Genomic DNA, 23746 nt, shown 5'->3' with positions numbered 1-23746 from the left:
TAGTCTTTAAGAAAGAAATCTGGCTTGTAAATCCCAAGAGATTTCAGCTATCAAAATTTATAATTCCTTTGGGAAGAGCACCCTAGGATAAGGATATAATACTCTATGTAGACAGAAGAGAAAGGAGGAAAGGAAAGGAAGAACAAATCAACAATATATCATTACAAAGACTCAGCATGCATCTTTCCCTTGTTTTGAGTCATTCAGGATTCTGATCCTTTGGAGATCATTGTCTTCCATGATTATGAAATGTAGAAACCTGCAACCTCAAAACCTTCTTACGTATTGTAAAAATTGAGAATTAGTGTGTTGAGTGTCCTTGTTCTTCTTGAAAGCCTAATCAGTATCCCTTGAAAACTTATGAATTCCAAAAGAAAATGGGTAGCTAGAACACATAAATTTATTAGTGACCTCACTTGAGTGGGAGTATTAGTCAACCAAATCAATAGGGAAGATACACTAAGTGAGCCATCAATTTCACTGAATTCTGCTTAATATAAACTCTTTATCCACTTTTTTTTTTCCTGTACATTATCAGGCCTATCTTTTTTGAATGATTGTGGATCTCATTGTGAAGAAAACTTGTATTAGCCTGCAACTTTAATAATCAGTGTGTTGCAATTTGCAAACAAAAAAATCTGGAAAACCTTGCTATGAAAAGCCATCTTTCCTTCTAATGGGACTAGTGAAGATTTCTCAGAACACTGTGGGATTGAGTGGGTCAAACCTTAGACCTAAATTTCAGAAAGTCATGTGACCCCATTCTCAGGGGTCTATAGGGCAGAAAGAAGGGAAAGGGACCTGTATGTGCCAAAATGTTTGTGGCAGCCCTGTTTGTAGTGGCTAGAAACTGGAAATTGAATGGATGCCCATCAATTGGACAATGGTTGGGTAAATTGTGGTATATGAATGTTATGGAATATTATTGTTCTGTAAGAAATGACCAGCAGGATGAATACAGAGAGTCTTGGAGAGGTCTGAGCTTCAGGAAATCATGTAACCCACACTGCTGACAACTACTGATCAATGGTTACTTCCTTTTCAGTCCATCCAATGAATTTAAAAATCAACAGGAAGGGGGCAGTGTACTGGTCTTTTCTGCTATATAATCCATTCCTTGTTTCCGGCCACACACCATGCTGGGCTGCTCAGCTGATGTCCTTGGGCCTCTCCTTGCAAGGACCGAATAAATGCTTCCTCTTTGTACCTGGAGATGCCTCTGAGTATTCACTTTGGATAAGGGGGTCTAGCACCTGTCCCACAGTTTGGAGTCTGTGGAACATCCATTATTAGTGGTGAACACCTTATTTCAGTTATATTAGGCAGAAAAATGTGCTCACACATATATACACAGGCATCAGTTCATATAAGTCTTCCCTAGTTTCTCTGAAATTCATTATTTCTTAGAACACACTATTACATACATACACCATAATTTGTTCAGCTCTTCCCCAATTGATTAAATATTGCCTTAGTTACCAATTTCTTTGCCATCTCAAAAAGAGTTGCTGTATTTTTTCTTGGTTGTGTGGGTCTTTTTTCTTTTTCTTTGTTCTCCCTGGGATGCAGATCTAATAGTACTGTATTACTGGATCACATGCACAGTTGCACAGTTTATTAACTTTATGAGCACAGTTCCAAATAAGCAATTTTGGAATTTACTTCTGTCTAAGGTCATGTCATCTGTTTTCATTACACATCATGCAAACTACAACTGAATTTCAAAAAAGTTTTTTTATTAAAATCGGGTATTAATAACATTAGATATTCCCTGCTATGAGAAATCTTAAGAAAATGTTGATTCAACTGGTTAAAAATGAGAAAAGAATTTCAGCATATTCCAAATGTTTTAAAATTAAATAAATGGTACCTATATTCGAGAGCTGAAAAAGACATCTTTCAGTTTTTTTAAAAAAATAATCAGCACCAATTTTATTACAGTTTATTATAGTAAGTTTCCCTCTTTAAAACATTTGCTATTTTAGTCTACATCTTTTTTTTTACTCAACATTTTACATTATTTACAAAATAATTTGCATTATCTAAGATTATACATAATCAAATTTTTTCCTCTGTGCCTCAACTATGAACATTAATTTTATATAACTAGAAAATAAGTATAGCACAGATTAACATATGGGAAAATACAAATAAAATTACCACAGTAATTTAAAATCCCTGATTTTTTTTACTTTGCAACTGTCAAATTCATAAACAGGTAGTCACTCAAAAGTCTCTGCAATTTCTTTATCATCCACTATTAGAGTATGAATAATCCCTTCTTTTCGTTTTCCACTACTGACAGCCTTTATATAGCATTCATGATTATCAATAGTGAAGTGAGTTTCAGTTCCATCATCTACAAACTCACCCTAAAACAGAAAAAAAAAAGTTATAAAAAAATTTTCATTTTTTTCTGGTATTCATTCATAAACATTGAAATTATTAATAAAAACAAGAAATTTGAAAACAGTAAGATTAAAGGTTCACTGTGTGTTGACCTGTTAACTTTGTAACAAAAATTAAGTTAACCATTTCTATACTTCCAATATATATATATATATATTTCTCAACCCTAAGGAAAAATACTTTTAAATAGGTCCAAGTGAAATCAATTATCAGTTAAAATTAGGTACTCTTACATGCTTATTAATATTCAGTATTATGAGATTATAAAATGAGATAATATTATTGTACCCCTAACACATAACAAATCATTTTTCAAGTAAATAAGTAATGGATTTTACTGAAGTTCTAGACCGGGGTCCTCAAACTATGGCCTACAGACCAGATGCGGCAGCTGAGGACATTTATCTCCCTCATGCAGGGCTATGAAGTTTCTTTATTTAAAAGCCCACAAAACAAAGTTTTTGTTTTTACTATAGTCCGGCCCTCCAACAGTCTGAGGGATAGTGAACTGGCCCCCTATTTAAAAAGTTTGAGGACCCCTGTACTAGACTATCAAAATAGCCAAACAAACCCAAGAATCATAAGAATAAGAAGGAACCTTAAAGGTCACCTCGTCCCCTGAAATGTGAATCTTCTCTAAAACATCTCCAACAAGTTTAATCTTCTGTTCTGAACACCTTCTAATGAGATTCCCCATTCCACTCATATCAATACCATTTGATAGCAAGCTAAAAATTGCCCTTGGTGGCCAAGCAAAGGAGTCCAATAATCACTCTTTCAAATATAGTTTCATTCTATTAGATTTGGCTCATCATTCTAGCCTCTCAGGATTTTTTTTTTTCCAGTCCATTTACCATTATCTAACAAATTAGCTATCTATTCTATCTTCTTCCTATAATTTATAAAGGCATCAGCAAACTCCTTATACTCTTTTTAAAAAATTTAAAGCTATAATTTTTCCTTTTATCCATATGCTTCCATGGCTGAATTCTTTCCATCTTCGCACCATCTTAAAGTTATGCCCACCCTGCTAAGAATGGAAAAGGCTGATGTCTCTGAAAGGAGATGGGGTGAACATACATTTGGTTTTCCAGAGTAGGGGGGAGCAAGTTAGAGGAGGATATAAGCAATAGGTAGCTGCTCTGACATTATTTAGGCTTCCTTTGGACTTGGCTTCTAGTGGCACTATGAAAGATCAAAGCAAATACCAGAGTTAAGGGGAGGAAAGATGATAATAAATGGTAAGAGAAGTGGGTTTCAAATCAGGGGACCTATGCTAATTAAATAAATAATTATTAAGCACTTTCTATATGCAAGGATTGTATTTTCAAGCCCAAGTTCTGAAAGTTATAACCTCTGTTATCTTGAGTAAATAACATTAGCCCTAGTCTATAAAATGAAGGTTATACTAGATGCTCTTTGAAGCCTCTCCAACTCCCAAACCATATGCTGCTCCTATGAAATTAATAAGCAATCAAATTATAAGAAATAACTTGAAATTTTGGCTATAATGTTATGAAAATATACAGGTGCTTGGGTATGCTTATGCTCATATCTAGGAAAACAATGGCATTAGAAAGAACAATAAATTTCACCTTATCTAATAAACAAAGCAAGCATATTCTTATTGTTAAGGAAGAACAATCTACTTATATAATCTATATTCATTTATATTTCAAATTGTCTGATAAAGATTCTATAGCATTATGACTACTTATCTTAAGAATCTACAATTTATCAGATAATTTTGCCATTGTGGCTAGAAAACAGATATTGTGAAAAGATAAATCAAGTCTCTGATGATTATACTAAGCCTTTTCCATAGAATTTGATCTTTTTGTTTTGGCTTATCTTATTATAATCATATTAGTATTTATCATAATATACATAAAACGTATGAGGATTTTTAGTCTATTTCCTTAGTATGTAACCTTGGGTATAATATTGAATCTCAGTTTATTGTGCTATTAAATTTGCTGGCTACCAAATAGGCATGTAAACTAGTTTATTGTTTATGTTTTAACTTTCCATAAACCACATCTTGGTAATTCCACTGGCAACTAACTGTCCAAAAGAAAAATTAGGTTAAGGAAATTAGTTCATAATTTGTCTTGTTCAGATTATTACTAAATTTTTTTGAATTTTTACTGGGTTTCTTCACTCAGAGTTCCCTATACTGATGAAAACGAGTAAACCAATGAGTTTGCCATTTGGATATAAGGAGATGCTTTTTAACAAATCCGTCTCAATTTCTGGATCCATGCTTACAACATCATTCACTCTACTCCCTATTTATCAGCTCACTGGCAAATAAATAAATAAACTCTAGTTAAATTTTTTATACCAAATATACCAACTATACCAAATTTATATTTATACCAAATACCAAACCTATTCAAATAAAATTTAAACAGAAATGGCACATGTTCAATAATGACACTCTCCTGCCTTTAAATATTTATGACATTTATTTCTACCCATTCCAAATGCAGGGTTAAGTATCTAGGGACTTAAAAGAGGCAGGTAATAGGTACAATAAAATGGGCCTAAACAAATTTCCTCATTAGCACACTTGAGACTGCTTAAAAATTTTCATTCAGCTACTTGACTTTTACTCTCATTCTCTTTTCAATCTTCCTTGTCACTCTCAGATTCATTTTCTGCAGATTTTTCCCTGTTAATTCATGTCTGATTCTTTTGTTGACTTGTTTACACTACACTCCCAATTACAAAATTATAATTGTAGTTTGAGTACAACTATAATTTGCAGCCCTCAAGTAGCTTACAGTGTAGTGGATCTGGAGTCAAGGAGATTCGAATACATATATTGTCTCATATTTACAAGCAAGTCACTTATCTTCTCTTAGTTTCAGTTTCCTTGTCTATAAAATGAGGGAGTTAGACGCAGTGACTTTTAAAGTCCCCATCAGCTGTAACCTGAAATCCTAGGATCTCTATTTTTATTATTAAAAAGCTTTATTCTGCGCCTATGTATCATCTATTTCCAAGAGTCCTTGTCAAGACATAACTAAGTCTTTGTTTTTCTTCTGTAGGGTGTGATATGTATATTTGTACTAAAACAACTTTGCAATTATTTTTGAAAAAGTGAGAATAATGTACATTAAGTAAAACAAGCAGATAGTCCAAGCTGTTTCCATTACATATTATTTTCACATTCATATCTTTCTAGTCAATGCCTAAGGAAAAACACCTTGAATTGAATATCAAAATGATTTCACTTAAAAAAAAAAAAAAAAAAAAAAAAAGAGGGGCCGCTAGGTGATGCAGTGGATAGAGCACCAGCCCTGAAGTCAAATCTGGTTTCAGACACTGAACATCTTAGCTGTGTGACCCTGGGCATTTGCCTTTACTTAACCCCAATTGCCTCAGCAAAAAAAAAAAAAAAAAAGAAAGAAAGAAAGAAAGAAAACCTGATAGAGGCTTAATTATTTACATAATATTTATGTCTGGCAAAACCTGATTTTTGAAATATCAATAATATTTTAATGCCAATTATATACAAAGCAAAAATCTAGGCAATATCAAATGAACTACTTACTGCTGTCTCCAATTTTTTACCATTGCACCAAACATCCATAGTATCTTTCTCTGTAAGCAACAAGAAAAGACTTTGATAAGTTAATGTTAGAAATCTGTATTTTGAGGAGGGAATTATTTTTAACAATAGTATTTCAGAAAAATTATTACATTTTGCTGCTTTTAAAAAATGCCTTTCACAATAAAAATCTTTTTTACTATGAGACTTACCATTCTTTGATAGCTTTGACATTCATCTAACTATTAAAGAAATTATAAGTGTTTATTCATTATTCACAGAAAAAAACCAAGATAAATAAAGTTATGGTACTTAACTCATGAAGACTGTTATCTATACAAAGAAAGGAAAGATACCGTTTTATCAATGGAAAGGCCAGGATACAACCTAACTATACTAATGAAAAAGTAAAAATTGTTTATGTTTACATAAACACAAAGCAACAATAATTAACTATTATAGAAGCAGTCTAAAGGTTAATATTCAGATTCATAGACCTATCATACCTAAAAAGAATCTCAGACAGTATTCCAAATTAAAGGATTAGAGAGTAAGGCTTACTGATTTTGGGATGTAGGAAAATGAGGGAGAACCAAGGAAGGAAGGAAGGAAAGCCTTAAAGAAAGCTTAATTTGTCACAATATATAAAGAAGAACCTTTGTGATATGTTTATATGTCCCAATTTGGAAAACATAGTTGAAAGATATCACAGTTTATTATGAGTGGTTTACTCAGAATACTTACATTCTAGATCTAAATTAATTGCATTCTACTACCATCTAAAATATAAGCATATATGTTGTTATCTCATCTAATAACATTTTAAGTACAGTGATCTCAAAGCCATTCTACAATAAATGAGAGATGCCTAGACAACATTTTATTTAGGGTTTTATATTTCTACCCCTTCCCTAGATTCCCTTTCTCTATATAATCATTAGTCAAGGCTACTGTAGAAGGGGAGTTCTGAGCTGACCTGTTTAATATTAGTATAGTACTATCAAGATTTTCCTTTTGCCATCATAAATATTTCATTATACTGCTAGTTGTGCTTAGTTTATAAGAACTGAAAAATAAAGATTTCCTTGCATCATCTTCATTTTTTTTTCCATGCACAAAATTAAATGTTAAATACTACAGCTACTAACAGATGCCTCAAAATGTTAAAAGTTTATACCATAATACTCTAAATCATTCCTTTTTTGCCAAGTAGTATTTTTCAAAAATCTTCTAGAAGACATTACAAAAGCATAGGTCTTAGACTCAACTTTTTCAGGTTTTCTAGCATAAGTTGTAGGAAAAAAGAACATACATAAGAGAAATCCAAGGGAAAAAAAAAAATCAAACCTCATCTTAAATTAAAAACCCTTCAACCTTTAATCTAACAGCTTCTTTTCCAGAACAACAAACAAGGGAATTGACAGATTTGTGTTTTACTTCCTTTTTTGAAACTCTGGTGAAGTTGTTCACTGAACACTAACATTTCAAAAAGAAGTAAAAAGAAAGGAATGGAACGCTAAGAACAAAGATAATCTACAACTGGATAAACCCCTGGAAAATTAAAAGTAGATCTAATGTTAATAATTTTGTGAGGACATCTAATATAAAACATCACAGAAGTCAAATTTTGAGTTGGAAAGGACTAGTCCAACCTGCTTATTTACTGCAAATGTTTTTATTGCAATGTATAACAAAATCGTTAATTAAATGGTAGGGATTCTTTTAAACAATTTGTCTCATTTTCACTAGTACATACTTTAAAAATAGGTTAAGATCCCACTTAGAAGGACATGCTATGTCTAATCTTCAATAACTAATACTGCTTAAATATGTTAAGGATTTAAAGCCTTTCTCAGAACTGCATACTTCTTACTGGTAATTTATTCTTTATGGAAGACTATTTTTATTCCAGTTAACTGATTCACATTTCCTTCATATTCATTAAGTCATTATAGAAGATCAACCATTAAAAATAAACACAGGCTTGCATGTTACAGCCTTAAAAAAAAAAAAAATCAGTGGTTTAAAAAAGAAATTTGCAAACTTTATAACTTATATTTCTGTCCTGAATTTTCATGTTTATGCGGGTACCCAAAGAATACTTGTTCCAAACAAGTATCTGTATACTTACAGCCTAATAGTTAAAGAAGGTGAAGGAAGAGGAAATGAGGATAAGAGGGAAAAGGTGGTATCTTTAAATTTGGATAATATCGGTATGAAATTTATGAATCAGAATTTTTAAAAACTGCAAGATTTCAATCAACAATGTCTCTGAATAGAGAACAAAGTCTGAGGATTAAAAGTCTTTTTCCCTATCTGATCTATTAGCAGAAAATTTGACCCCTGATACATTCTTAAAACAAACTTCTGTTATATCCCAACCATTGCCCCCAAACACAAAACAAGTGCTTTGAGAATAGGGACATTTATGTTTCCATCTTTATATTCTAATACCTAGTACAACATATAATGATAACAAGAACAAGAGAAGCTAACATTTATATAACGCTTTAAGATTTGCAAAGTACTTTTAATTAGTAATTCATCTGTTCCTCACAACATGCTTAGACATAAGCATGTTGACATGTAGACATAACTACATAAACAACAAGTTTAGATGTAGAAAAAAAAAATCCCCCATACCCACATTCGATAAACAAAGTCTTGGTTCTTTTCAACAATGAGGTGATTCAAGCCAATTCCAGTAGACTTGTGATGAGGAAAGCCATTTGCATCCAGAGAGAGAACTTATAGGGATTGAGTGTGATCATAATATAAAATTTGCAACTTTTTTTTTTTGTTGCAGTTTGCTTTCCACTTTTTTTCCCCTTTTTGATCAGATTTTTCTCATGCAGCTTGATAAATGTGGAAATATGTTTAAAAGAATTGCACATGTTTAACCTATATTGGATTACTTGGAAGGGGGGGACAAAAATTTGAAAACCAAAGTTTTGCAAGGGGGAATGTTGAAAACTATCTTTGCGTGAATTTTGAAAATAAAAAGCTATTATTAAAAAAAATTTTAAAGTAAGTTTGTGATTTAGTTGCTTCCCATTCAGATGTAGGGCATATCTGTCTTTGACTTAAAATTTTCTTAATATAATGAAAATATGTTATCACTCTGTATACTTAATTAATAGTCATTTTCAAAAAAAACTTGAAAGAGAAAGAATTTAATTCAACTACAAATAATAAATTTTTATGTGTTTGGATAATTACCCTATTTTCAAAGAAGGGCCTTGAGGCTATTAACAACAATAATAGTTAAATTTATGTAGCACTTTTAGGTTCATAAGGTTTATATATGTTATCATATTTATCAGCCCTGTGAGGTAGGTGCTACTGTTATCTCCATTTTATGTAAGTCTTAGTAGAGATAAAATACCAATATAAACAATATATACTATTGCTAAAGCTGATGATTACAGGTTGACAAGATTCTTGGAACATGTAAATATAGCATACATTAATAGAAAAACTACTTCTAACAGTTCTGGTAGAGAATGCCAAGATAGAATTAATAAAGAACACTCTTATTAATAACATTTTTTCCCTTAAAATCACAATTCCTAGTACTCTTAACAATTTGGTACACAAACTTGGACTTCAAGTTAAAAATACTCATCCATTCATATTAAAAAATTTCCTTTAGAATTGGCACATTAGAAATAATCTAAGAAAATAAAAATTGGGCCATCTTGGTCATTCCTATTCAGTAATTTCAAGAAAGAGTATGATTAACGGATATAATACAGAGGGAATACAAACTTACCCAACACAACTCTAAAATCCACACCATCCAAACGTAAAACCCAAGTATTTGTTGTTTTTGATCTGTTCTCCATATATTTCTTGAGGCTTTTCCCATCAATTTCCAGTGTATATTCATAAGCAAAACCACTGACAGCATCTATGTTTATGGTAGCTTTTGTTTTTGCAACTCCAACATTAAATGTTTCTTTGCCCACCAGTTTGAACATCCATTCTTTTCTTATCTCTTCCTAAGTAGTAAAATATAAAAGCAGAATAAGAAAATACTAGAATAATTAATTAAATTCTACATATCTCTTGCATGTGCTTTAACATAAATGCCTATCTTCATTCATTCTCCTTGAAAATGACTGAAAGTACTTCATTTGCTTGAAGGGAGACTCACTTTTCCAACAGAGGTGGCCTTCTTCTGAGGGCTGACAATGACTTCTCTTATTCTAAAAAGTCTTTTCCTGTTATACAGAATTGCACAAAAATCTCTCTCTCTCTTATTCTGTTTGTCTTTCTTTCTCCTAAAGTTATAGAACACAGATGATCTGTTGTGGGACAGATGAGGGCAGAGAACTAAGAGGAGAAAAGACAAACTTCTAATACTTAAGAACAAACAAAAACTGTTCAACAGAAACTGTGATAAATATAGAACAATCTAAGACAAGTAAAAATGAATAGTGGGGGAAAAATACTAGAATGGACAAATGCTTAGTTAAATTACTGCTATCATTACTTATTAGTTAGAATTAGTCAAGTGAATTAGTCAATAATTATTGGCTCCAAGATCATGGAATGAATTCAAATTCATAGAATCAGATTTATTAAAGCTGAAAAATGTTTTAAGTATCATTCCAAGTTTCCATAGGATAAGGGATTACTATTTCACCATTCTTGTTTTAGAAAACAATTTACTCCTATCATCCTCTTATTATCAAACTCTTTAAAACTGTAAACTATAAAACAAAGTCAGAAATCTGAAGGGAAAAAAAAAGATTTTTTTCTGTATTCAGCTTTAATTGTTCACACTAATTAGTCTATATCCAAGATAAGTATAAACTACATATCATATTACATTTATAAACAAGATATAGGCTTTCTTCCTACCTTTCCATCTACATATACAACACGTTTTCCTGAAGTAGTCCCATGTTCAAATTCAATCTTGTGAATACCATCACTTAAGGCAACATCCCAAACGGCTACGAGATCTGTCATTGCTTCTAAGTGACTGTAACAAGATCTAAGAAAATGAAACAAAGCAATTTTTATGATAGTAAAAATAATTGTAGAAAAAGGACAAAATATTTCTCCACATAAGAAAATACCTGATTTTAAAATGAACCTGTTATTATTGCATGTAAAAGAGAGCTTATTTAAGAGCTAATAATTATCCAAATATAACTTTTTTTCTAGCACATCCAGTCTTCCTTTAAGATACAAACTACTATACATGATTATAGATCTTTAATTCCAAACAAAGCCTCCTTCATTTTAATAGGATTAAAAATATTACTCTTGAATAGAACACCCTGCTCCAAGATACAACTCTATAAGGTCAGTCTTTTAAAACTAAAACACAAGTAGTATTGAATTATATGTTTTCCTACATTGACTCAACTATTATAAATAACAAAAATCTTCTAATTCAAAGTGGCAAAATTTATTATTAAAAGTGTTTTATTATGCTGATGCTAATCTACCTACATCTGAGTGAGAATGAAGTAACAAACTCAAGGAAAATGAATGCTATATTCAAAATTCAAACAATTAATAACATATAGTTATCTACAGCCAATTTTTAAAAAATGAACTGTTATTTACCACAAACTTCTGATATACTATATGCGAATGTGTATGACATTACTCCTAGACCTGTGGCAAAAGTTTATGTTCACAGTAAATTTATAGATATGATCTATGTAATATTGAAAAAGTAGCTATATAAAACATCTCTTTAATAGAACATATACTTTGATTAATGTGTTTATTTTAATAGAACATATAATTTGATTAATGTGTTTATTACTATAATAACACAATAACAGTCATAAATCTTTTTTGGATGCCCATAAAAATTCTTATTATTTTCATGTCCTAGTTTATATTGCAATGAAAGCTATTTACCTTACTTCATCTTCAAAGAGAGCAATCTCATCTTGGGATGCCATAGTTATCAAAACAGCCTTTAATCCAATTAGCAGCCAGGAAAGAGAAAAGCAGAATTGCAGCAAAGAAATATTGAGAGCAACAAAGATCACTAATCTATTGAATATTTTTATTATCCATCCATTTGGGCCTGGATAGTTTACAAAAAGAACCTTTACATATCATAGAAATGGCATTTCTAATCCTAGACCATAATCTAAATTGAACAAAATATGGCCAATTATACTTTTATTAAATTTTTTTTTCAAGTATCATAATAGTATAATTTATTTAGATATAGAAGGGACCTTAGACTTTATCTAATCCAATCTTCTAATTTCAGAGGGAAGTAAACAGGGCTTAGAAAGGATAAGTGATTTAATGTTACAAAGCAAAGTAGCAGAACCTGGACCTAGAATGGTGACTGGCCTTGATGAAATTCATCTTCTGAGGAGTAACTGAGTTATTGTTCCATTTCTATTTCAGTATAGATTAGAATTTAGTAAACTCTACAGATTCACAGATTCAGGACTGGTAGTATACATACTCAAATCAGCATGGGTTCAACGGTTTTCTACTTATTCCTTTATGCCACCCTAAGATGAAATCATTGCCATATCCTTTATGGCCATACCTTTCTTTTAACAAAGGAAATGAGTTGCCCAGCTTGGTTGGAGATAACTAGAAACTACAAAGTATTTAATAGAAATATTAAGAAGAAGATGGCAACTAAGAGGTTTTTTTCATCTAAGAAGAATGTAAAGAAAAGGGAAAGCTTCAGAAAAAAGCAAACCAAAGTCCAAAATATTTTGCTCAGCAAGCAAATATATCCCCATTTGCTCACAAATCTTTGTGTCAATAAGTAGACTAGGAAACTTTTCTATTCCTGGAATTTAACTCATCCCCCAAAATAGGGAAAGGTTTCTTGTAAACAAAAGTACACAGAATGTATATATATATGGCCAACAAACCTCTAATCCCTATTGTTAATTTGGATGATTCTGCCAGTATTAATTTTTGTGTATACACTGAACAATGTCTATTGCAAGGCACTGAAAAGTGCTACTTCTCTTTGTTTGGGGCTCAGGTAAAAAATAAGGCAGTGTTGGGAACACAGCTACCACTATGATCATAGCCACATCCACAACACCACAGATCCTGTTCTAAAGACATTTACATTCTAATGTTAAGTTTAAAGAACTTTGCCTTCTACTATCACCTCTCATTTCTAGAATCTGTAATATGGCAAAAGGTTAAAAACTTATTATAATTTTGCCTAGTAGGTCCTTAGTAAAGAACTACTGTATGTTATAAGTCATTATTACCAAGTTGTCTGTTTTCAGTGTCAGAGCATGTGTGAAAAGTGTTTTCAATGAAATATCTGAACTCAAGATAGTAGTAATAACTGATGCAAATACTAATATACTTTACAAACATTTAGAACATTACAAGGTTAAAAATGTTTTCACATATATTAACATATATTATCTCCTGTTGTACTCTATATAACAAACTAGACTTAAGTAATAATCAAACCTAAGGGAATCATGGAATTTAAGAGTTCTAAGGGCTTTTAAAATTCATCTAATCTAACCCAGTGATTTCACAATTGAGGAAAGGGAGTAAGAGAGGGATTAAGCAATTGTCCAACTAAAGCCAAACATAACTGTAAGTCAAATGCATGCCTCCCAACTCTTGGGTAACTATTCTCTTTACAAAATCACTATACGTATTAAATTACCAGATTTCACTGATGATGCACAAAAGAAAGCCCCCCAATTAAATATCTATCAAACAAATCTCACCTATCTGAACAGGTAAGAAAAGTGTTTAAAATTAAATGTTTCTATATTATCAAGTGGACTTCTTATGACAAAAGTTCTATTAATCTTTTAACTTCCATTTCATGGTGAGCAATGAATTATAGCTTTAAGTATATTCTGTGAAAATCATAGAACTTTCAAAACAGAATGATTTAACTAGTTTTTCATCATAACTGCAAAGCTATATAAATACCAAAAGTGCTCTTATGGCTATCTTAATAGAGAAGAAAGATCAAAATTAATCAAAATTAAAATTCTGTTCAAGAATAGGCACAGAAAAGGTCCTTGATAGGAATAATCAAGGACTAAGCATGAAACCTCAGAATGGAATAACAGCAGATGATGGAAAGAAGGCTGCACTATATAATGTCTATGTTATGTATGTCTAAATGACTTCTCAACTAATTTGTACTGGAATGGAAGCAAAAGAATGGAAAGTGAAATTTAAATGAATATATGGCAAAACATTTTAGCAACCTTTAATGAGTTTAAGTCACAAGAATATAAAAAGTTGAATTTAGGTTACTGAAAGTACTCCAAGATTTTGAACTCTGAAATCCTCTAACTAATCACAGACCTATGTCCTTTTATTTCTTCTGCCTCACTCCTTTCTCAACTTCATCATTACCACAACCTTTGGTTCATCAGTTTGCAGCTGATATCAACCAAATCTTTAATCTTATGTTTACGTTGGTATCAAGTAGTAATCCTGACAAGAATGAGAGAATATTCTTGTCTAAATGATGGAAAAATACTAGTCTTTACTTCTTCCGGAACCTTTCAGGCTTAATTTAAGCGTTACTTCCTTCAAGAAGACACTAGTAGTAAACATAGTATATGACATTCACTAGAATGCAAGGTCCTTGAGGGCAGAAACTGTTTCATTGTTGTTGTACATGGATAGTACTTAAATATCCAGTGACTAATTGATTTAATCTCTTCCAATTTTCTCAATCTGTTATTGATATTCTGGTCTTGCTTTCAGTCTTGACCCTCTCCCACCAATGGTGACATAAAGGCATTATTCTCCACCAATTTCTTATCCTCAGTCCTCAATTACTCATACCAGTGGCCTTCTCTTCTTCTACTAATGAGTCAATGAATATTGCTGAAGATTATTATGAATTTGCACTGTCTAGGTCCACTGCAAATTCATGTTCCCTATCCTCAATTGGGCTTTCACTATTATTGCAAGAGGGCAATTAGACGGCACAGTGGATAAAGCACTGGCCTTGAAGTCAGAAGGAGGACCTGAGTTCAAATGCAGCTTCAGACAATACTTCCTAGCTGTGTGATCCTGGGGCAAGTCACTTGACCCCAATTGCCTCAGGGGAAAAAAGATTATTGCAAGACAATCTTTTTATAGATTGCTGATTAACTCCCTCCTATCAAGCCTTTACAATAACTATACAAATACTTCTTTTTTTCTCAACTTCATCTTCTCTATTCTCCTTTCTCTTAATAGAAAACCTTATCTCTCCTTTTTTACTAAAAAAAAAAATTGAAGCCATCTTTCATAAAGTTCCTCCTTTATATACCAAAGCTTCTTAAACAGTGAGTTATGTCCCTATATGGGATCCTATAATTGAATGTGGGAATCTCAAAAAATTTGGTAACAGGAAAAGGTATCAAATATTCTACCAAGATTTAATTCTTTATGTAAAAATAAACAATCATACTCATTTTGTCTTTAATAAATGGCAAAAATATATGTATACTAAAGAATTTTAAAAATAAATTTCTTTATGATTTATTATCAGTAAATGTTTGACTTGCATACCTATTTCATATACCTATAAACCTGGGGTTACATAAAAATTTCTTGGGTTATAAATGAAAAAAGTTTAAGAAGCCCGGATATACTTTAAAAACTTTCCATGAAGACTCAGCTGTCACTTCTTTATTTTTATCTGATTACAAAGGATGAGGTTCCCTTTCTTTCCAAGGCTAACTCTTCTATTTGTATTTTTGATTCCATCCTCTCCCACTTTCTCTAGGAATGTGTTCCACTGATCGTTTCCTATCCCTTTCCATCTCTTATTACTAGTTCCTTCTCTGCTGCCTATAAAAAAGTTCTTTTAAAACAACGATAACAACAAAAAACCTCAAATTATTCTCCCATTATGTCTCTCATCGACAGCAGTCTACATTTTTATTACTTACCTATCTCTACGTACTTACCACCTATTCAATATTTAATTCCATGCAGTATGATTTTTGTCAATAACACCCAATATGATATGCTCTCTCAATGGTCAACAATGCTTACTTAATTAATAAATCTGGTAGTATTATCATCTTATGTCTCCTCTTTTTTCATCTTTCTGCAATACTTGGCCATCACATCCTCCTTCATGCTCTACTGTCATTTCAAATTTAATATATGTAAAACAGAACTCATTTCCCCCCAACTCTCCCTTTCCCCTAATTTTTTTTTTAAATTTAATAGCCTTTTATTTACAGGATATATGCATGGGTAACTTTACAGCATTAACAATTGCCAAACCTCTTGTTCCAATTTTTCACCTCTTACCCCCCAACCCCCTCCCCTAGATGGCAGGATGACCAGTAGATGTTAAATATATTAAAATATAAATTAGATACACAATAAGTATACCTGACCAAAACGTTATTTTGCTGTACAAAAAGAATCAGACTCTGAAATATTGTACAATTAGCTTGTGAAGGAAATCAAAAATGCAGGTGTGCATAAATATAGGGATTGGGAATTCAATGTAATGGTTTTTAGTCATCTCTCAGAGTTCTTATTTCCCCTAATTTCTCAACTTCTGTAGAGGGTATCATCATCCTTCACGTCTTCCTCTCTCGTTCAGATGGATACAAAGTCTTATCAATACTAAATACAAAATTTATCTTGCATTTATCTTTTTCTTCTACACTCACATAGCCATTGCCACAGTTCATACTCTCATCAACTTTAATTTGGATTATTTTAAAAGTCTCCAGTCTCCTTGTTTCTCTTTAATCTAGCCTTCCCTTGCTCAAAATTTTTCAGTGGTTCCCAACTGCCTATGGAATAAAATACAAACTCATTAGCCTAAGTATACTTCAAGTTCCCCACAACACCACACCAGTCATTTCTTTTGATTAAAAAATAGGGCAGTGGTTTCATACAGGTAACAATTCTTTTGGAGCAGGTAGATGGCACCATGGATAGCATACGCATCTTGGAGTCAGAAAGATCCATCTTCCTGAATTTAAATCTGGCCTCAAACACTTGCTGGTTGTATGACCCTAGAGCAAATCACCTAATTCTATTTGCCTCAGTTTCTTCATTTGTAAAAATGAATTTTGAGATGGAAATGCTCCACCACTCCAGTATCTCTGCCAAGAAAGCCCCAAATGGGGTCTCTCAAAGAATCACATAAAACTAAATAACAAGAACAGAATAATAATTTAACATAATTAGAAAACAACTAACAGTTTAAAAAATTATTCATCACTAATTATTCACATCTGTATCAATCTACTTTATAGAAAATGCAAGTAAGCTTCCTTTTCCAAAGAAGCTAACTACCTTCCCCCACTGTTATATTTCCAGGGAATGAAAATCTATTTTAACATTCATCCAAGCAGAACACAATCAGGGAGATTAATTTGCAGCAAAAAGTCAAAATTGATTAACCAGTCAATCAACAAGTATCCAGGGCTCCTGCTTTGCTAGGCACAAGAAAGTCAAGAAACTCACAACCTTTACTATGGGAGATCATATGCATGTATATGTCTTTATGTAAATAAATACAATAAGCAGGAGGCGTGGTATCAGTCAGGAAAGATTTCATGTAGAAAGAGGCAGGAGTTGAACTTAAGGTAATTAGGGATTTTAAAAAGCAGATGGTATAATGGTACGAGATGGAGTATGGCATATGAGAACAATAAAAAGGCATCTTAAAAGACCAAATTTAAATGATTTTGCTTCTTTTATACATGATTTCAGTTTATTATTAGTCCTACTGTTTTATTAACATATATATAATATCAAATCTTATTAAAAGATAACGAGTCTTATGCCTTTAAGATAATAAATGCATAATACTGGATGAACAAAATTTTCTCTGTAACAAAATTAGAATCTAATCTCACACATAAAGTAGTTGGATGATCTGTGACCATTGACATTTCACTTAAAACTATCAACATTTCTTCATCCATACACTGGGGACACTATTATTTGCATTAACTACTTCATCCAAGTGAAACAAAGGCTTTGCATACTGTACATATCACAATTATCTACCACTATGATTAGCTTTAACTCTTACTTATTTCAAATTAGAGTATTTTGGAGGATCCAGAACTGTACAGTTAGGGAATTTCCAATATAGATATTCCTCAAAATGATGGCTGATGAGAAATTTATCTATAAATAAATCTCAGAAAGTTGCCCATTGCATTGGAAAGCAAAGTGACTAAACCACAGTCACTAATCAGTATGACCTCCCCTATATAAGTATAAAAGTATAGTTATATATGTCTGTGCGTATCAGAGTATCAGTCTGGTGTTGCATGTTGCTGTTTTTGTTCAGTTGTGACTCTTTGTGACCCTATTTAGAGCTTTCTTGGCAAGACTCTAGAGTGATTTGCTCTTTCCTTCTCCAACTTATACACGGGAGAAAATTGAAGCAAACAGGGTTAAGTGATTTGTCCAGGGTCACATAACTAGTAAATGTCTGAGGTCACATTTGAATACAGATCTTCCTAACTCCAAGCCTGATACTCTATCCTCTACACTACTTAACTACCCCCTAAGTTACAGCTCTGATCATATCAGTCCTCTGCTCAACAACTCCAGCAGTTTTCTACTCTCCTTTGTTTGGCATTTAATTTAATTGCAATATGGTTCTAACCTACCTTTACAGACATTTAATATTCTTTCCTTTATGTCTCATGCTGCCATGTAAATGACTGAATTCTTAAAGGTTATGGCAGGTCCTATCTACCTGTGGCAGCTTCTACCATGCTGGAAAGGATTCAAAATACCAACCAGGAGACAAAAGTTTATTGTTCCAGAACAAGTGCAGCCTTAAATTCAGAGAGGTTCATCATCATAATAGTGACCACCAGACATGTTTTTGGCTGCAGTGACTCAAAAAAATATCATGAAAATAAAAGGCTTGTGTCTTCTCATCAATTAGTTGAGAAAGTACTTATACTGATATTAAAGAAGTATATAGTATGAGATTTTGAATATTCTTTTGGAGATTGTAGTAACAGGATTTGATCTACAATTAAGATTTGATGATAAACAAATTGGAAAAGGAAATGGCAAACCATTCCAATATGCCAAGAAAACCCCAAATAGAGTGGGAAAGTGTTGGATAAGACTGAACCATCTCCTCCAAGTTTTCAAGGAAAATGTTGAAAACTAATGAGATGTAACATGGAATACACTTGTCAGACTCTGCTGGTTTACTGTTGGTTCTACTGAACCGTCTTTTCCTTTCCCTTAGAAAAAATTTTTTGTTCCAAGAGATAGCTGATGGGTAAACATTTTATTTAATATGAATGGTGAATTAATGCAGTGAAACTGATGTTAAAGCAAAAGATACCAATACAAATATTTTAAAAAAAAATTAATAGGACAAAGCTTTTTATTTTGGTTTCAATTTAGTTATTTCTAAGTTAGCTTAAAACATTTAAATGTCAGCAACAATACTTTATCCAAGGTAGTACATCAAGTACAGATGAGCAATTTTAATTGTAGTCAGATGGACTTAAAAAAAATCAAATGAAAGTGTTATGGGCCAGAACTCTGAACTTGAAACAAAGGATTCTTACAAGGTACTAAGTTAGTGGATTTGATAGAGACAATAATTATCTAATTTAGCATGGTTCAGTATGATTCAGTTAATCCTACAAGGAGATGTTATGGGCCAGAATTTGAAACAAGGTACTAAGTGGAATTACTAAGTGGAATTGAGGAGACAATGGTTAAATCTAGTTTAGCATTGATTTAATCCTATAACAAATATTGGTTTCCTAGTGATATAATGATTGGTGTATACTCAGTGTGGAATATATAAGCAAGAAGCTCTCAGAGCCAGGAAAGACAAACCCCCACTAGAAGCTCTGGGAGGCTGAGACAGATTCATTCCATCTTGCACCTTTGTGGTGGCTGGAGGCTGAAGCACAAGCCCTTGGAAGTTGGGGAGATTCAGAAGCCAGAGAAGGCAGATGGGAGCTCAAGCTCTCGAAACCAAAGAGAGATAAGGCCTCCAGAAAAACTAGCCAAGCCCCAAGTGAAGGAGACAAGACTTGCAAGGAGACAATAAAAGATTTGGACTTTAATCCCTGGCTACTTGTGTGGTGATTACTGATCTGAAACAAAGGCTGCTCCCAGAGACCCCAAGAAAACCTCAACAGAGAACATTCCATTTTAACAGGAAAACAATATTTCATTTGTGTATAAGACAGGAGGAAGATTTTAAAATTTAAAATGTAAACTTTCTAATTCATTGTGTGTGTTTGTAAGTTTTGAGACTTTACAAATCCTTATTTGTAGTTTCACCTATAGATGCATCAAAGCAAGACAAACTTAAATCCCACAAGTTTCAAAATCGATTCTTTTCACAATTTGGACTAAAAGCTTATGATATTATCAAGATTCCCAGTGAACTTATATGCAACTATAGATTTTTATAGATGTATTTTTAAATTTTTAGATTTTTTATAGATATAGATTTTTATAGATATAGCATTAGGGAGGAAAAAATCTATAGTTGCATATATCAGTTAAAAAAACAAAAAAAAAAAAAACTAGCGATGCTTTTGTTTCAATCCAGTTACTTCTAACATAATTTAAAAACATTTAAATTTTGTCAACATGTGCTACATTATCACAATCAGATACATATTTCCAAGAAATATGCTTAATACTAAACGATCTATTGTGATTTTAGTCGCGTGGATTTCAAAACTGAGCCGAATTTGAAATTAGACTTTTTTTAATGTTGTTTTTGGCGAATCCAGGGATGAACGAATCCTAGAGGGAGTTAGCGGGTAAAGCAACACCCACTGGGAGGCGGAGGGGAATCTGCTTGTTTATTTAGCCAAAGCCTCCAAAGACCAGTGGCCAGCAGCAAAGTTTGTTTGCCGTCGTTAGGATACCCCGCCTGCACCCAAGTAGAGGCGGAGGATCCCGGAGGAGTCCGCCGCCGCGCAGCATCCCCGGGAGCGATGTAAGGACCGGGAGGGGCCCGGCTCAGCCGGACCCCGCGCGCCCCGCCCACCGCCCCTGGGCACGGGCGAACCGAGCTCGTTTCCCGGCAGTTCTCGCCCCCGTCTCCCTAGCCCGCCTTCTCGTCGGCCCGCGGCCCCCGGCGGGGGAGGGTGGTGCGAAGAGGAGGGAGCACCCAATGGGGCGGGAGCGCGCAGGGCCCAAGGGGCTGGAGGGACGGGAGCACCGGTCAAGCGGCGGCCCCGTAGCACGCGCGCGCAGCCTCCCGGCCTGTTCTCCTCTCTCTCCCCCCCGATTTTCACGGCTTTCTCCCCGGCGCGCTCCAGCGGCCCGGCCCCGCCCGTGGCCCAGTCCAGAAAGCCCCCTCACCCGGCTAGGTTCCGTGGCCTCCGCTGCTCCTCGCCGGCTCCCGCCACGCCGCTCCTCCCCCTCTCCCCCTTGCTCCCGCCCCGGTGTCCGCCCCCGTGCCAAAATGGCGGCCGCCTCGGAGGAGCCCGAGCGGACTCGCCGCCGAGCGCACGGCGCGGGCAACTACGGTGGCCCCGAGCGAACGCGGCGCGAGGGCTCGGCCGAGCCCGGGGGCTTCCGGCCTGGTCACTTTCGTTTCCGCGCTGGGTCGCGCGGATACACCTCGGTGACCCCGGCCGAGTCATCGCTCCCTCAAGCCTCAGTTTCCCCATTTGTTAAATGCTACCACTTAAAAGCACCAGGTTCCCCGCATGGATCTGAGACGTCATCAGAACAGGCAACTTGTCACTGCACCTGAACAGGACCGAATGCATGCCCCATTCCAGTATGTCCGAGGTTTCTCTCGTCCCATGGTGAAAGGTCTCCCAGTGTTTCTTCCACAGGTCTTCCATGGCTGATCGCTGCCTCTTGCTCCAAACTTCTTTCTGCAGGTTTTTTAATATCTTGTGGGCAATAACACAACATAAGCCGTTCTTTACGTGACCTGGTGCAACAGATCGTCTATTAACTCTGTCAGTGTCTCTATGTGACACTTGGCAAGTCAGCCTCGGGCAAGTGCAGCAGTCTCTTACGGCACAATGGCTTTCTGTTGCTATTGTAATGTGCGGTTGCAGGGTCAATCCAGTCATCACGCGTCTGTGAAGCATCTGCTGCATGTATGGTGCTGGGACACGGGGATGCACAGGAAACTTCTCCCCCAGCTGTATAGTCCTTAGAGAGTTTACATCGTACTAGAAACAGTGTGACATTTATAAGGATGTTATGCCAGAAGAAATTGACGTGGACAATTTAATGTAGCAGAAAAGAGCCGGGGGGTCCGGGGAAGAGTGGGGAGGGGGAAGGGCAGTGGATGGAGCACCAGCGCTGAAGTCGGGAGAACCTGAATTCAAATTTGACCTCAGGCTCTTAACGCTTCTTAGCTGGTGCTGCTAATTACTGCAGTAAACTCTGCTGCCCTTGTGAGTTGTATGGTTTTCCCTGCTCAAAGAGGACCAAAATGACATCACTATGTTCTGGTCAAAGTCCAACATGACCGCCTGTAACTGATCAGACCAATACCGACTCAGAAAAGGCTCTATTAGTCTGATTCTTTTTATACACCAAAATAACGGTTTGGTCATGTATACTTAATTGTGTATCTAATTTATATTTTAATATATTTAACATCTACTGGTCATCCTGCCATCTGGGGGAGAGGGTGGGGGGTAAGAGGTGAGAAATTGGAACAAGAGGTTTGACGATTGTTAATGCTGTGAAGTTACCCATACATATAACCTCTAAATAAAAGGCTATTTAAAAAAAAAAGGCTCTATTACAGCTCGGGGACAAATGGTATGTGTGTGAACATTTGGAATGGAGATGTCTCAAATTTGAAATTTGGTTGTCTAAATGCAGTTTGAGGGAAGAATGGACACGTATCTGGATTCTTGTCCATTCCTCTCAATGGAAGACTTTAATTCCTGACTGAGAGCAGGAAAGGATCCTTGGAGGCTGGCAGCGCTGTTCTGACAAACTAGCCTAGAATTTTATCTGTCTTCTTCCCCCAGTTAAATATTGCTGGTCTACAGGCTTTTTTTTTTTTTTTTCTTCAAGTAACTTGTAGTTTTTCTTTTGTTTTATAATATTTTGTTTCTTACAACATCATATTCTCAAGTATTTGTCCCAGAAAGCCATTCCCTATGATAAATAATATTTTCGGAAAGGGAAAAAAATGAGCACAACTAATGAAGACATTGAAAAAGCTTGAAAACATGTATAATGTGTACTATCTGTCAGCTCCTCACCTCCAGGAACAGGTAGAAATGTGTAATTTCAGTCAGTTCCAAATTGTATCTCTTCCTCCACTCTACCTCCCAAAAACAGAGGCAAAAAATAGAATAGCTATTATATGTTAAGGGACATGTCAATTCTCCAAGAGCCTCCACATTTGGAGGCTTGGGGCTCCAAGAGCTCCAAGAGCTGTGGATCATAACATCTGAAGGAGTTGCAGGGCAGCCTTTGCTGATGCAGGTGTTTCTGACTAGAAATGAGATAAATTGGAGGCAGAGAGAAGAGGAGAGAGGTCAGAGAACAACTGCCTCTCATTCTTCTTGTATCATTCTCTCATAAGAGGAGATCCGTTCTGGGTTGGATATCCAAGCAGCCACTGTTAGGTGACTCCCATGTATTTCAGCATCTCTCCCGTGTATTCCAACAATTATACATAAGAAGTCATGCAAAATATCTCCACATTAGTGGTTGGTATCACAGAAGAATAATAATTCAAGGTTGGCAGATACGTGACTTAGTAGAAAGACTGCTGAGCCTGGAGTTAGGAAAATCTGAGTTCAAATTTGACAGACTCCTACTAGCTGTGTGATCCTGGGCTGATAAGTCACTTAACCT

General features: G+C 34.6%; 1 protein-coding gene across 3 annotated transcripts; it reads right to left on the bottom strand.

The window, feature by feature from the left end:
- Nucleotides 1–1935: 1935 nt before the first annotated feature.
- FAIM (Fas apoptotic inhibitory molecule) lies at nucleotides 1936–22001 on the bottom strand. 3 transcript variants are annotated; one of them, XM_031959811.1, is made up of 6 exons: nucleotides 21656–21912; nucleotides 11852–11910; nucleotides 10832–10967; nucleotides 9738–9966; nucleotides 5969–6018; nucleotides 1936–2372 (listed from the first exon to the last, which is right to left on the bottom strand). In XM_031959811.1, the coding sequence occupies exons 1-6, from the start codon at nucleotides 21824–21826 to the stop codon at nucleotides 2223–2225; spliced, it is 795 nt and encodes a 264-aa protein (XP_031815671.1). In that variant the 5' UTR covers nucleotides 21827–21912; the 3' UTR covers nucleotides 1936–2222. The 3 variants fall into 3 exon arrangements, with proteins under 3 accessions (XP_031815671.1, XP_003766509.2, XP_031815672.1); XM_003766461.4 differs by lacking the exon at nucleotides 11852–11910 and having other exon boundaries at nucleotides 21656–22001; XM_031959812.1 differs by lacking the exons at nucleotides 11852–11910; nucleotides 21656–21912 and adding an exon at nucleotides 21263–21358.
- Nucleotides 22002–23746: the final 1745 nt, after the last annotated feature.

The sequence above is a fragment of the Sarcophilus harrisii genome, chromosome 3 (assembly GCF_902635505.1).
Source record: "Sarcophilus harrisii chromosome 3, mSarHar1.11, whole genome shotgun sequence".
NCBI lineage: Eukaryota > Metazoa > Chordata > Mammalia > Dasyuromorphia > Dasyuridae > Sarcophilus > Sarcophilus harrisii.
Note: the sequence above shows the minus strand (reverse complement) of the source record. Positions and strands in the feature narration are given on the sequence as shown.